Source organism: Hypomesus nipponensis, chromosome 19, assembly GCF_054491055.1.
Source record: "Hypomesus nipponensis isolate SF chromosome 19, ASM5449105v1, whole genome shotgun sequence".
NCBI classification, from domain to species: Eukaryota; Metazoa; Chordata; class Actinopteri; order Osmeriformes; family Osmeridae; genus Hypomesus; species Hypomesus nipponensis.
In genome coordinates, this window is record NC_140379.1 from 10,240,833 (window position 1) to 10,255,689 (window position 14,857).

The window sequence follows — 14,857 nt, forward strand, 5'->3', positions numbered from 1 at the left end:
AGTTAAAGAGGCAGCCAAGATGGAGCAGAAAAAGAGACAGGTAAATAAACGGCACACCTTTTCGCTCTAAAACGCCTAGGGCTGTATGGCTGAAAACACCCAAAGCCACTCTGGGAGACTCGTTTATTACAGACCCTGTAAATGCCAAGCTCCTCCTTTACCAGCTCCTGCCAGCCAGATATACAATTTGTGACCAGAGTAGCGATGGATTTGAGCTCTAATCAATCTAATACCAGGTTGTCACAAGATTAAGCCAGGGTGTATATTGAGACTTGATTGTTGGCGCTTGCTCGTGATTATACCGGTATGCACCACTTCCTCATGAGTGTCTTCCTTCTCTGCCTCAAATAATTGTTCTTCCAAAGTTGTAGAAATCAAGTTAGTCTTGTTATTTGCATAGTCTGAGGCAAAGAGATTCTGTCTTTTTAAATGTATTATTCAGTTGAATGTTAGTGCCATCTAGTGGTATAGTGCTTCACAGCAGTGCATTTGAAGCATCTCCTGCAACAGCAGCTCAAAATTACTCCTACATTTACATTTAGTCATTTAGCAAACGCTCTTATCCAGAGCGACTTACAGTGAGTACAGGGACATTCCCCCTGAGGCAAGTAGGGTGAAGTGCCTTGCCCAAGGACACAACTTCATTTGGCACAGCCGGAATCGAACCAACAACCTTCTGATTCATAGCCCGATTCCCTAACCGCTCAGCCATCTGACCAACCACTCTTGTGGTTGGTAGTCCGCCTTGTGGTTTTGAGAGGTCACCTAGATTGGTATTAAATCCATACTCTCCCCACCTCCGTTTATCTTGTTTTAAAAGTAATACTTTACTACACACCATCCTAAAGGAGGATTATGTGTGAAAGATCCTTTAGAGAGTAGTATGAAAATGGGTCACATCTTTTCACAGCAGTCAGTGGAGATAACTGCAGAGTCTGAAGCTAACATGAAGGATCTGATTTGTCAAGTGAGTGCTTACTGTCTCTGCACACAATCTAAACCCTGTTATGCGGTGAATGATCTTATCTTGCATTTAACACTGGCAAGACTTGATTCTCTCTTTAGGCATGTGTGGAAATCTATTAGTCTGAGCTGAGACATTTAAACTGCCATGTCTTTCAGTATTTCGAATGTCTCTATCGAATGCACCACCTTAGATTGGGGATAACCTCATGGTTGTTCATTATAGTTTAATCAGAGGAATTAGTAGGTTTTGCCAGCATGCTTGTTTGACTGTGTGTAGAATTCAGGTTTGAGTAATGAAACGCACGCTTTATTGCCTGTAAATCTGTTTGCCTGGCTGACAGGAGATATAGCTACTGTATTCTGTTTGTTGTTGTCGTTGTTGTGCCATAGGATTTGGAAAGGCAGAACGAGAATCAGCAGGAGACTTTGAGGAGATTTCACCAGGAGCAGAGAGCCCTACTGGACAAGGTCAACATCCTTCAGCAGCAGCTCACGCAGGTCTATACCAATATCCAACACTAGGGTTACTTTAGGCCCCTGGTGCTGTTCATATATATATTCTGAAAGTCATAATCAAAAGTTACTGCACACACAATGCAATGCACAACACTGCTCAAATGCAATGTACAAAACATACAAGGCTGTGCTCCAGGTGTCCGTCTATATGCATGATTGAATGGACACAACCCCCACACTTGAGACACCCACAGACACAAACATTTTCAGAAGGAGGATAGCTTTTGAAATAAAATTGCATAAGCAGTGGGTCCTTTTGTGCCAAATGCAAAGTATGAATTATTTTGTGCGGTTACTTTTATATTCATTTCTATTTGCATGGATCCGTGGGTGTCATTGATAATGCAGCTGAATGTTGTTGTTTGTGAAACACCTTTCATTCTTCCTCAGGAAAAGCTGACAGTGGAGGACATTCATAAGGAGGTGAGGAGGAGGAGGAGGAGGAGTGGAGAGATGGGGTGATGATGGAGAGATGGGGTGATGATGGAGAGATGGGGTGATGATGGAGAGATGGGGTGATGATGGAGAGATGGGGTGATGATGGAGAGATGGGGTGATGATGGAGAGATGGGGTGATGATGGAGAGATGGGTTCTGAAATGGAACACACACCTAAACGATGTCCTTTGATTTTGAATATCCTGCCCTCCATATTTTAAGCTTATTTTCTGCAAAGTTGTTTGTGCTAAATACGAATCTCAACTTATTCCTGATGATCAGAGGGAACATCTGAAGCTATTACTGAGTGCCAAAGAGAGGGAGGATGGTGCCCGAGGCATGGAGACAGTCAAGGTCCAACTAAGAAGCACACTGGTAAGTGACAAATACCTCCCCAGGAGTTTCTGGATATTCATTTATAATATGCTGATTTCCCAGTGTGTGCCTAATTATTGAACAAAAGCTTTTAGTGGACATTTCTTGTATTGGCCATGTTGAAGTGGAAGAATATGTACTACTTGTTTGATCAATTTATCAAAGTTTGAAGCAGCACTGAAACTCAGTTTGAAGCGAAGTGTTTTATTTGAATTTGAGTGACAAAGATTCCCAATACAACGTGAGCATGATTCCGGAATCAGACTGGATTGTTTCTCTGGACATTCGTCTTATATATTTTCCCAATTATTTTATGAGGTTTTACCATTGATACAATACATGTTGGTCACAGAATACATTATGATTGTAGGTCCCTTTTTTACATTGAAAACTCTCCTAGTTTTGGGCCTACTCTGGCGTTGAAGACCAGCTGCTATGTTCTGGGCATAGGGCCATAACTATGCCTGCAGATAGCTGGGCCTTGTAGTTTTTTATGAAAGAAGCATATACACTTCTCTCGCAGTCAGACCCTAATTATCCAGAATTTCACATATTGGGCTTAATATCTTCTACATATTAGTGGTAATGCTCATCAGTCAACAGCTTTGCATCTGGTTTCAGTAATATAGCATATACAATTTAAAAAAAAAAGGGATTAAGAGGTTAATTTTCAATCATAAATCCATAATCATTACCCATCTTCATAATTACAACAGTGTGATGTTTTTTTCCCAAGACAATGTCCCAATAAACCCGCTTAATGCTGTGTGTTTGAGTGGCTCATGCTTGGTGCTTCTTAAGGTCAAGACAGTGAATATTAATACAATGTTTGTATGTTTACAGGGAGACTACTCTGGCCAGTCAGTTATCAAAGGTAAGTCAATTTCTTCCCTTAAAATACATCTTATCATAAGTGATTGTGGGGGGTATTTTGGTTGAGTGGTCCTTCTCATGATGCATTTTGCTTCCTTCTCCCTCTTCTCATTTGCTCTTTCAGGAAAAGACAACATCTTGGTAAAACAGTCGCACAGCTTGGATTCAGCACAAGTAAGCCTGACAGTGTTAATGACATGTATTGGGTCAATGTTTGACATGAGGGCAGTCATGCTATGGAGATTAGTGTTACCTTTAGATAAAATAAATCCCCCCTCCTATATCAGAACTAGTTAAATTACTTGAAAGCACCATAGCATAGCTATGTCTAAAATCTTTTGAAAGAAATACACATCAAGTGTGATCCTTTCTTTCTTTCCAATAATCTGTAGTCTGCAAATGACAAGGACTCTCTGTCCTGTCTCTGTCCTGTCTCTGTCCTGTCGCTGTCCTGTCGCTATCCTGATGATGCAGTATAGTCAGTCTATGTCAGCAGTGGAAAGCTTATGGCAGAATCTCTGACTGCTTAATAAGCTCCTGAAATTCTCATCTAGAACCTTTTTTTTGCTCACTGCCCCACAGCAAAATAGAGATTTATGAATGTTTCACTGTCAAGGCTCAATTTTTTAAATTGAGGTAGATAACATTTTATCCTCTTGGTATTCTGGACTTGTTCTCAGTAGAACTGACTTCGAAAGCTAAGCTGTGTTATTATAACATTGGTGGCAGTCTAGCAGATTTGTAAGAATATAAACTGACTGTCCTCAAACAATTTGAGACTTTTTTCCGCCTCACCTGCTTTATATGAAGTGTCTTATTAGTTGAAATTATTTAATACAAGAATGTGTTTACTTCCACTATGGCTTGACATTTTTGTAATGTATCTTTCCCTAATATAGATGCTCCAGCCTGCTGGCCCATCACATTCCCAATCACGCCCTCTGGAACTGGGCCGGCCATCTGTAGGCTGGGACCCGGCCCGCGAGGTTGACTCCTTCCAGGGCGAGCTTGAGGTGATGAGGAGGCGGCAGCAGGCATTGGAGAATGAGACCGCCAGGCTGCAAGTTATGTTGGCTCGCAAGAACCAGGAGTGCCAGGAGCTAGCCCAGAGCCGGGACACTGTCCAACACCAGGCTGACAGACAAGTCCAGGACTTGGAAGAAGCATTGGGTGATGTCCAAAAGAGGATGCTGGACTCAGAGTCAAAGGTCAAGCAACTGCAGGCGCATGTCGTGGCAGTCAAGGAGCACCTGGGAGGCCAGGCAGCCGAGGAGCTTCGTGCCCAGCTCCAGGACGTCAAGGCAAAGTATGAAGGTGCTTCTGCCGAGGTGGGCCGGGTCCGCAATCACCTCAAGCAAAGTGAGAAAGCCTTGGAAGAGTACAAGAGCAGTGAGGGCCAGCTTGCTGCTGAGGCGGAGCGGTTGGGTCAGGATCTAGGCGCCCTGCGTGAGGAGCGGGACGAGCTGGCCGAAGCACTGCTAGAAATGGAGGCACACATGAAGGAAGCACAGGGACGCATGTCGGCTGCTGTGGTGCCGGCCGAGAAATTCGACAACATGAAAAACCTGCTCTCCAATGCCGTGGATGAAAAGGAGCGTCAGTTGGCAGAGCTCAGGGAGGACTATGACCGCGTTCTGGAGGAGGTGGCTGATCTCCACAGGGAAATGGACAAACTGCAGTCTCCCCCTGACGGCAGGGGGACCATTCCCACGCAGGAGCACGAGAGGGTGAGGGCAGGTCTGGAGGAACAGAATGCCTCGTTGAAGAGGCGCCTGGCTGACGTGACCGCCAAGAGCCAGGCGTTGATCTGTGAGGTGGAGGAGAGTGAGGAGGAAAGGGAGATGCTCCGGGAGCAGCTGGATGAGCTCAACAGCAGGCTGGAGGTTGACTTTGTTTCCGTCAAGGCCCATGAGGAGGCCAAGATGGCGCTGTCTCGGGCCATGGAGGAACTGGAGGATAAACTTGTGGAAGCCACGGAGAAGATGGGTAATGCAGAAGCGCAGATCCAAAGGCTTCAAACGGAGAGGGTATCTCTGAACAAAAATGTCACCAATCTTCAGAGCGCTAATGTTGCCTCACATAAAATCCAGGGAGAGCTGGATGCCCTGACATCTCGCAACGATGAGTTGTTGAAGGAGCTGGAAGTTCTTCAAAAGAAGTGTGAGAACCAAGAGAGAGAGCTAGGCCAGGTTGTGGCTGAGAATGTGATTCTGAAACAGAACCTGGAAGTAGAAGATGAATGCAAAAAGGAGCATAAGCAAATAAAGTCAGAGCTGAACACTGGTTTGGAGAAGGCCAAGGCCGAGATCTCTAAGTTAAAGAAGAAGGACAAAGAAAGTGAGGAAGAGTTGAGGAATGTGAAAGAAGATAGTGCCAAGTTGAAAGTAAAGCTGGAAGTAATTCAAGTGGGAATCGAAAAGGAATATATTAGCCTTAAGGACCATGAAACCATGAAGTGGGAGTTGAGCAATGCTATTGTCAAATTGGAGAACCAAGTCAAAACTGCGACAGCAAGGTATGAGTCTGCTCATGAAGAAACAATCAAACTAAACCACGAAATGGAAGCTCAGAAGAAAGAGCTGGACACCATACAAGAAGCTATCCAGTCAAAGTTTATCCCACTGACAGTCGTAGAAGAAAAAGAAAACTCGTACAATGCCAAAATTAAGGACTTGACGACAAAGCTGTCTGAGATGCAAGAGAAGTACAACTGTGAAAAGTCTGGGGCAGAGCGCAACAAACAGGAAAAAGAACAACTGAAGTTGGACATGGAGTCTGTTCAGGATAGACTGAAAACTGGCTTCATCCCTAGCGAGAAGCACAAGGAAGTAGAGGAAAAGTACAATTGTAAAATTGAAGAACTGACCCTGAAGCTGATGGATATGGAGCAACAGTACAAAGAGGTGACTGTTCAAAGAGCTGAACTGGAAGAGCAGAACGCTCTCTGCAAAATGGAGATCCAGAACCTCCAGCAGCGTCTAGAGTCTGAGTTAGCCAAGTTGGAAAGGTTTGAGACCGAACACCAGGTCTTGCGGGACACCATCCAACAAGGCCAAGCCGAGTGCCAGAAAGCCAAGGAGGTGCAACACGAGGAGTCCCAGAGGGCCTGCGCCTTAGAGAAAGAGCTTCAGGCCCACTCTGGAGACCACGCCCTCCTCCTCCAGCAACACGCCCAGGCCCTAGCAGGCCTAGAAGCTGAGGTGGTGAAGTATCGCCAGGCCCTCCGAGAGGAAGAGGAGAGTAGTGCTCAGAGGACAGAAGATGTGTCGGCCCTGCAGTCGGAGCTCCTCCGAGCAAACCAGGCTCTTGAAGAGCTGAGAGGAAAGGAATGCCAAGTGAGCCAACTGAGAGCTGAAAAGCAGAGGCTGGAGGAGGAGTTGGCTGAGATGGGCAACAAGCTCTCTGGGCTGGCAAACCAGTGCACTGAGTTTCAGTGCCAGGTGGGCCAAGCCCAGGAGGGTGAGGGCAGGGCCAGGATGGAGTCAGAGGCCCTACAGGAGAAAAGTCAGGTCATTGAGAGGGAAATCAAGGAGTTGAAGGAGAGATACAAAGGGTCACTCGGCACCATCGAGGACCTGCAGACGAGGATACAGACTTCAGCTGAGCAGACAGAGGTCAAAGACATGAAGGTAGGAAGTTTAGAATGAGCACATTCAAATGTGTACATGAGGATTGTACAGGAATTCCTTGTTTTGGTGAATTTTTTAGTTGTTCTCTAGGTTAAGTCTTTGAATTAATATACAAAGTGTTTGTGTTACCAACGCAACAGCTGTGTTTTATGTATGTGCTTCTCAGATCACAGAGCTGCTGACAGACATTGAACGATTGAAGCAAGCCCTAAATGGTCTGTCCCAGCTAGCTTATGCTGGAAATGCACCCAACAAGAGACAGACACAGCTCATTGACACACTCCAAGCCCAGATCAAGACCCTAGAGCAGCAGCTGGCTGTAAGTACACACTCCATAACATTTTGTAATTTTAATTATTGAAAAAATAATACTTTCTCTATGCAGTCAGTGTAATGTGCAATGTTTCACACTTTTCTTATATATGTTGAAACTCTTTAACATACAGTATGAACACAATTGCAGCGTGTTCTTTCATTTACAAGAATATTATTATTTTATGCTCAGATACCCTGACATTAGTCACTTGTTATAGACCTTGCTTTAAGTTAAGTCAAGCATTTAGCTCTCCTCGGTGGATAGAGCCTTCATACTAAACAAATGCTATAGGACAAGCATGCCCCATTAAACCACACCACAAATAATAGTTATTTCTCACATGGTAAAACAGTTAGCTGAAGAAACTGCAAGCTTCTTTTAAAAATCTTTCTTAGACAGGACATTGGACTGGGTATTTGAACCTATGTGAACCCGTCATTTTATCTCGCAAAAAAAGAAGGTAATTTGGTATTTTTTAGATTACGAAAACATCATTTCTCGAGCTCTGCATGGAATCCACATTTTTGTCCAATCCATGAATGAAAGTCAGCTCTCCTCCTATGTAAAAGATGTGTTGAAATGGAGACAGAATGAGGCCATTTGAAGTCTTGACCACTGTTTATTACAAGGTTTGGTGTTATAAAATATTAAATTCCCATCTCTCTCGCTCTCTCTCTTTTCCTCCTCACAGGATGCTGAGAGGCAGCACAGAGATGTGGTTTCAATTTATCGAACTCATCTTCTCAGTGCAGCACAGGTACAGTAGTAAAATGTTTGGCCATTGTTAATATTTTGTAATCTTTTTTGTCTAATAATTCAAATGAAACCCATTCTTCATCTGTGAATTGTTGAAAACAAAAGCAGGTGTCACCCTATACAGCTCAAGAACAGCTCCAGCTGTGAACTACAGTAGTGGACATACTAATCCTTGTGTGTTTCTCTCCCCCTTCCTAGGGGCACATGGATGAAGATGTCCAAGCTGCCTTACTGCAAATCATCAGAATGAGACAAGAGTTTGTGTGCTAACTATCACCAAAATGATCATTTCTACAACCCCAACCTCCTTACCTCCCACCACCTCTTCCTGCTGTCAAAAATAACAACATTTTACGAATTGACTCAAATCCACCAATCACCTTGGTAACAGAGTTCCCTGCTGCACCCCTCTGGGCACTGTGCGTATGTGTCAGATTCATATTTTAATCTGCAGTAACAGTTTTTTTTGAGGAAATGAATGCAATGCACCACTGTACTGCATTTAGTTGACACAATGTTAAAGGGTTTTACATATTTTTGCCATATTTGGGTCACTATAGATTAGGCACTCATGGAAAGCTTGCAAAGTGGACAACTTATATGAGCTAAGACTACTGTTCACATTTCCCACCTTTCTGTAAAGCTTTTCTGGTCACACCAAAGCATAATGTTACTTAGGAGCAGGGCTCCTCAGTTTGGGTTCTTTGGCACACAATACATACTCTCATGACAGGCTTGTGGCTGGGTGTTCTGACTGAAAGACTTGTGTGTAGAACAAGTATTCAAAGCCTTAACATGAAACAGTATGGTAGACATGAGGATTGATACCCCTTATCAATCCTCATGTCTACCATACTCATTTGTTTCATGATGATGTTGAATTTGAGTCATGGTGTGTGCTTAACTAGCAATGCTGGTCCATTTCCAGAAACAACCCGTATAATCTTCCCTCAGATAAAGATCACAACTGTGGTAAGCATAAGTGACAGGCCCCTTATGCCCTATATAATATGGGCTGAAGGGATTTTATAACATCAGAACTATGCCTATTCAGTTTATTTGGAAAATATGTAGAAACTAAAGGCTAGTTTTGGAAAGAGCCCATGTATTTGGGGGTAATATCGAAGTCAAATTGCTGTGTTTTACAGTTTGAAGTGGAGCGTAATGTTGCTGGACTAAGAGTGTCCTCTAGTGGCAAGACTTGGCAGGCCAAGTTTAATATGTTTTGATGGATGACTAGCTCAAGGGTATGCAACTGTGGTTCTTGCAGGGAGCCAAAATGCCGAAATTGGATTTGACTTTTCCCAATGACATTTATTATTTAGGGTTCCAATGTATTATGTGCTCCAGTCAGTGTCACCGGTTGGTCCAGAGGGCATACCACCTGGAAGCTGGTTGTGTAAAAGAAAGAACGATTTGCATAGAAATGCAATAGAATTCAGATGGTGTGAGTGTCAGTCCGATATGTTTGGCTAATAGAAACATGTTGAAAGCAGTTTTGCATCCCCCCCCCCCCCCAGAAGCAAAAGGATAGGAAGAAAAAAGGACGGATATCAGAGGACCGCAGTTGTGTTCCCCTGAACTAGCTCTTTTTGATTTGTTGTGGTTCGTTGTGATTTTGTAGTGATTTTGTGCAGGTTGAGCAAGTCTCTTTACACTGATATATTTTTTCATGGCTTTGTACTTCTTTGATTACTAAAACACGTGGTGAGGATGATGATGATATTCAGCAGGTCTGGAGTAGAACGGCACAACACACACTTGTTCAGGGTAACATTTCAGATGCCATTATTTGACAGAGATAATCTCCCGAATTTATCTATAACTTTTTAGGCTTAACTCTTTGAAACAATTTGAAAGACTTGAATAATGCTTCTTTAATTTAGCTAATGTATAAATCATTTTGATACTATGACTAAATACTCTATATAGAATTCCACAATTATCATGATAAAAATGACTCCCTAAAATGGGTCTTTTTGAAGTGGATTCAACCGCCTTATTGGAATGCTATCCTTCATTAATTAAATGTTTTTCTCCATTAACAGAGTTTACCAATTGAAATCCAGAAACTATTGTCTACTGTACACCATCTGTTCAACAGTTTTTGTTTGTTTTTTTCTTTTTGCAAGGGATTTCTTTTGTTTGTCAGTTAGTGATGCAAACTTCATTAAAAGTGCCTAACCTAGAAAACTGTGGTTTCTTTCTCGTTTATAAATTGGCCAAGCAATCAAAACTACGCCCCTTGATCTAATTGAAGAGGGACAGGACTGGAAAGGATATTAACATTATCTATCTAGGATGGTATGGCAGTTATTTGACTATATGGGTTGAATAAGAGCAAGAATGGTCAAAGTAAAGTCAAATGTAATTGATAGCATTACAAATGCGAGGGTACAATTTCTGGTGAAATTGTGAGGTGTGCTTGCGTTGGTTGCAGGTGGGTCTGTTTTTTTAACTGAAATTGTACTACTTGTATTTCTGTATTTTTGAAAAGTATGCATATGTATTATTTATAAAGATGGCATAGATTAAAAAGCATACATTTGTTGCTGCTCATTTACACGTCAAAAACTAAGAGTTAAATGTAGGGTTCTGAACAGGGTTGTGTTGTCATTTCCTTGCCTTTCACCATTCCCTCTTGCACTAAGCCTATGTGGCAGCCTCATAGTTGAAACAGTTGCATCAAAACGAAGAAATTGGGCAATCCTGGTTAAAAATGGTCCTATCTATATCTAAAGTTGTCAGGCAGTGTCTGGAATCGCGATTCAAACAGTAGGCTACCCTCTGCAAACTGAAAAGGTGCCCCCCAAAACATAAATAACCTTGAAATGAATTTATGGAAAACTGTTTAACAAGTTTACTAAAAGGGATCATTATGTCTTAATAAAAACGGCCCTGTCTGAAGACTAGGGGGTCATGTGACTGGCAATCCGCGCTGTAAGTAGGGAAAAACGCCTGCCGCTTATCCTCTCCAATCGTTCATGAACGGCATCGATTGCTCAGGACTTATGATCATCATTTCATACGTCCCTCTCGTGTAAATTGCTTTGATCAGTCCCATCACAATCCTAGCTCAACAGTGCAAATGCAGGTAAACAAAGCTGACTAATTAGCAAACTGGCTAATTAACACAGCTGGTAACATCACGTGAGCATCTGTTAAATTACTAAATGTAGATGTGATGTGCTTTGGAGAACTCAATTATCTGCTACAGAAGAGCACAGCCTAGCAGGCATGACTGTAACATTTTACTCACATGGAATAGCCGTCTTGATCCTAAATGCAGACCTGACTGCCGGACCAGTAAGTACATTTTAACCCTAACTACTACACTACCAATGTATGCTAGGAGCTAACCATTCGAAAGGCGTACAAAAATACAGGGTGTTAATAACACAGCCTGGAACTAACTAAACATATGTTATCATCCTGGCCTTTGTCTGTGGAGTTTCTGCAGCTGTCTTGCCATTTTAAGTAGCTAGATATCTCCTAGAACGACCCAACAACGGTCTGCATTCCCTAGTTTTGTACCTAATCATTATCTTTAAGAACAATCAAACGTACCACTTACCACGGCTGTGGTCCTAACGCAGCAGCTTGGGTTTGTCTCCGGCATGGGACATTCCTGCATGTCTGCCCCTCTCTCTCCCATACATCTGCCCCTCTCTCTCCCATACATCTGCCCCTCTCCCATACATCTGCCCCTCTCTCTCCCATACATCTGCCACTCTATCTCTCCCATCTTTCTGTCTGTCCAATAAACAGTGCCGGTCCTAGCACATTGGGCGCCCCGGGCGAGTTTATCACTTGCACTTTCACTGACAATCGTGAGGTGAAAATGAACAACATAAAGGCTGAGCAACCTGTATGCATAGTCAGTGAACACTCTGAAATAGATTTGAGGTATATAGGTCACATGACCAAAAACTATTGAAGTTTGAAGATGTATTTTGAATATATATATTTTTTTAATAACTTGATTATTTTGACGCTCCTACTTTATGTTGTTGAAAAGCTATTGACTTTTGAAATTTTGAATTTGTTGATGGTCCTTAAGTATACCTGTTGTTTAGGCAGCCAAAAGCATTGGCTAAGCGGCCGATGTTAATGGTGCTAAACACCGGTTAAAATAGCACAATTGTGGGTGTCCAAATATCTGTTGAATATCGAATTTCAAACTAACTTTACCATGGTCATCTTTGTTGTTGCTTTCCCAAAGCATTCACGAGTTATCGTTATTAACCCTAAATTCAACCGGAAACTGACGTTGCAACTCTGTTAGCCCTGCACTTTTCTAATTATTCTTGGTCATTAATTGCTTGACACCTCATTCCTCCGGTGCAGTCTGACTGTCCGTGCCGATGATTGCTTCCTTGAGTTGGAGCCTTATATGGTCAATTTGTGCCTTCATCGTGTTCAAATGAAAGCAACTTTGGTTTGCGGTGTGGGGAGGGTGGGTGGAGTCGTCTCGTGCTGCATTCACTTGCAGCCGGATATTAGAAATTCGCTCTCGCAAATGTCTGATGAGCCACAACTTTACTTTGTTTTCAAAGCTGCCAACTGGGGTGGCAGCAACCCCTTGCCACCCCTGTAGATCTGCCCCTGCATCAAGGGCCATAAATAAATATTTCAATATAGCTTGCCAATAGGCTACTTTGGTTGATAATTTTGGGAACAATCAAACAATGAGAGCAAGGGCCTCTGACACGGCTTTTATACATCCTAGTCGTTTGTCCTTTTTTATTCAAAAAGTTCTTCAGAGCTTTGCAAGAAATTCCTGAGGCACTTTTAAACTGTCAATTTGTCGACACCATTGGAGCCCAGAGTCGTTGATGTATTACTTCTACTACTGAAGAACTGGTCCAAAAATAGCTTTTTGGGCCAAAGGTATTCGAAATCTGTGCGCATCTGTGTTTTTAACTGTTGTACAGATAAAAATAAGTTTATTATACAAGAAGCACAGTCACAGGTGAAAGTATGGTGTTTGGAACGTGGAATGCTCACCTGGTGGTTGTATTCTTGCTAAAAGTATGTTCCCAAAGTTAACTCCTGCATCATTTTGTCTGTAAGACAACATTCAAAGACTGTGCTTCCATTATCTGTTCCAGCTGTGTCTCTTAGGGCAGCTTAAGGAACATATTGATGTAGTTTTAGGAAAGGCTTTTATTAAGACCTTTACATGCAAGCAGCCCCCGCACACACACACACACATATACACACACACAAGCACCTTTTAATTGATCCAAGGCTCCCTCTGGACAAGATTGCTTTAAGATCTAAAAGCCAGGTCTCCGTGGCAGCCCCCGTCCTCTCCTTCTGCCATGTTTTATGACTTATTTGCACTTTAGCTGTTCTCAGCAACTATGGCAAACACAGTTCAATCTGTTGGGAGATTTCCTTTTAATCTTATTTCCAGGCCCCTAATCAGAACCAGATGTCCTCTAGTTGCCCCATCGCCTCTTCATCATTCATCACTTTCTGAAGGATCATAGCACATGCAGTGCAACAACTGTGTATTGGGGTGGGGGGTTCCACACACAGAGACGTTACACACAGAAATGTTTAAACTTGAAGACTCATCCGCCCAGCTTATTTGTTCTCAAACTCTCTATCATCACTATGACGCACATTTAGAGTAGCCTTGCCCTTTGTGAAACACAGTGCAAATGTCTCCCTCTTAGCCCCCCTCGGCATACTAGCTCTCTCGCACGATCTTTCTCCATCTCTCCCCCTTCTCCTGAGCAACATTCTTAACACCCCCCGTTCTCTGGGTCATGTCAATGGCAAGGACCCAGGCTGCCACCTCTGTTTCCTCTCTGAGATTGGCAACCTAATCTCAGTCACTAATAGGCCATTACCTAGCCTGCCCACTAACTGGCCAGCAGGCACTACGGTGGAGACAGTGTACACCATGAGCCTCCCCCTCTTCATTAGCCTTTCCAGAGAACCAAGTTCCCTTTGGCCCCTAGTTGACTGTGGCGACTGAGGCAGCAGGCTACTTTTATGTTTTTGCAGAGTTTTAAAACACTTTGTTGCCTCAATAAAGTTCATTTATGGGATAACAAGGCTCTGGAGGACACATGGTGCTGATTTGACTTGGATGGCTTCAGCATGTCTCACTTTCCCCTGCTGTTCTAGCTCATTCTCTCTTTTTTTTTCTTTTTTCTCTTCCCTTTTTTCTCATTTCCCCCTACGCTCTCTCTCATCCAGCCCTCTCTCTGTCTCTCCTTCCCTCCCTCCAGCAGTACCATATCTCTGATCCCGAGTTGACCTGCACCTCAAATGGGAGGGAAATTAAGAGACAAAGGAGCAAGCTCCCTTCCCAGGATTTATTCCATGGCTGCGAGGGATCACAGAAGAGGGGGGTGGGGTGTAATAAGAGGAGTCAAAGTTCCAGACTGTCAAACATCAAACCTGGATTAGGGGGACAATCTTTTCTCATACTTGCCAAGACTACAGCAGGGCCTGTGATCAATTTAGTGTCCCCAGAAATTTGATGGGCCATATCAAAGGTGTGGAAGTCCATGTAGCAGAATACATGTGTGCTTAAGAACTGCTTAAATAGGTCTACATCAGAAGGGAGTGGGGTTCACAATTTGAAACACACACACACACACACTACACAGATTAGAAACAGGTCCAGCAACATCCTTCAGGTAATTACATGTGGGGTTTAGCAGCCTAAGTAGTCCTTCATTGAAGTGAAGTGAGGACATTTTGTACTGCTGTACGCTAAGCGGTTTTATCTGAGTTCTGTGTTCTTTTTCTCTCATTAGCACTTGGTTAACCACTAATGTTGGTTAATCCACCCAGTTCAGTGTATTGCCTCTTACACCGAAAACAAATAGGACAAGTCTCTAAATATAATTCTCCCTTTTTCTCACTCCAACATTACATCTTTAGTCATCACGTACATTTTTTACATTCTCATGTTCACGTCTGCCAGTGACTTGACACGACACAAAGTGTGTAATTGGGCCTAAAAT

General features: G+C 43.0%; 1 protein-coding gene across 4 annotated transcripts in view; it reads left to right on the forward strand.

Annotated features, from left to right (window-relative positions):
* The window catches only part of uacab (uveal autoantigen with coiled-coil domains and ankyrin repeats b), a 30,397-nt gene extending 19,988 nt beyond the window's left edge, over positions 1-10,409 (forward strand). For 3 of the 4 annotated variants that reach the window (XM_084682072.1, XM_084682071.1, XM_084682074.1), the window contains 11 exons: positions 3-40; positions 911-967; positions 1,357-1,464; positions 1,873-1,905; positions 2,202-2,294; positions 3,138-3,168; positions 3,292-3,341; positions 4,067-6,796; positions 6,963-7,115; positions 7,804-7,869; positions 8,067-10,409. In XM_084682072.1, the coding sequence (XP_084538198.1) occupies positions 3-40; positions 911-967; positions 1,357-1,464; positions 1,873-1,905; positions 2,202-2,294; positions 3,138-3,168; positions 3,292-3,341; positions 4,067-6,796; positions 6,963-7,115; positions 7,804-7,869; positions 8,067-8,138 (3,431 nt within the window). In that variant the 3' untranslated portion in view covers positions 8,139-10,409. The remainder of the gene's footprint in view (positions 1-2; positions 41-910; positions 968-1,356; positions 1,465-1,872; positions 1,906-2,201; positions 2,295-3,137; positions 3,169-3,291; positions 3,342-4,066; positions 6,797-6,962; positions 7,116-7,803; positions 7,870-8,066) is intronic. The other variant, XM_084682073.1, reaches the window with a different exon arrangement.
* The last annotated feature ends 4,448 nt before the right edge of the window (positions 10,410-14,857 follow it).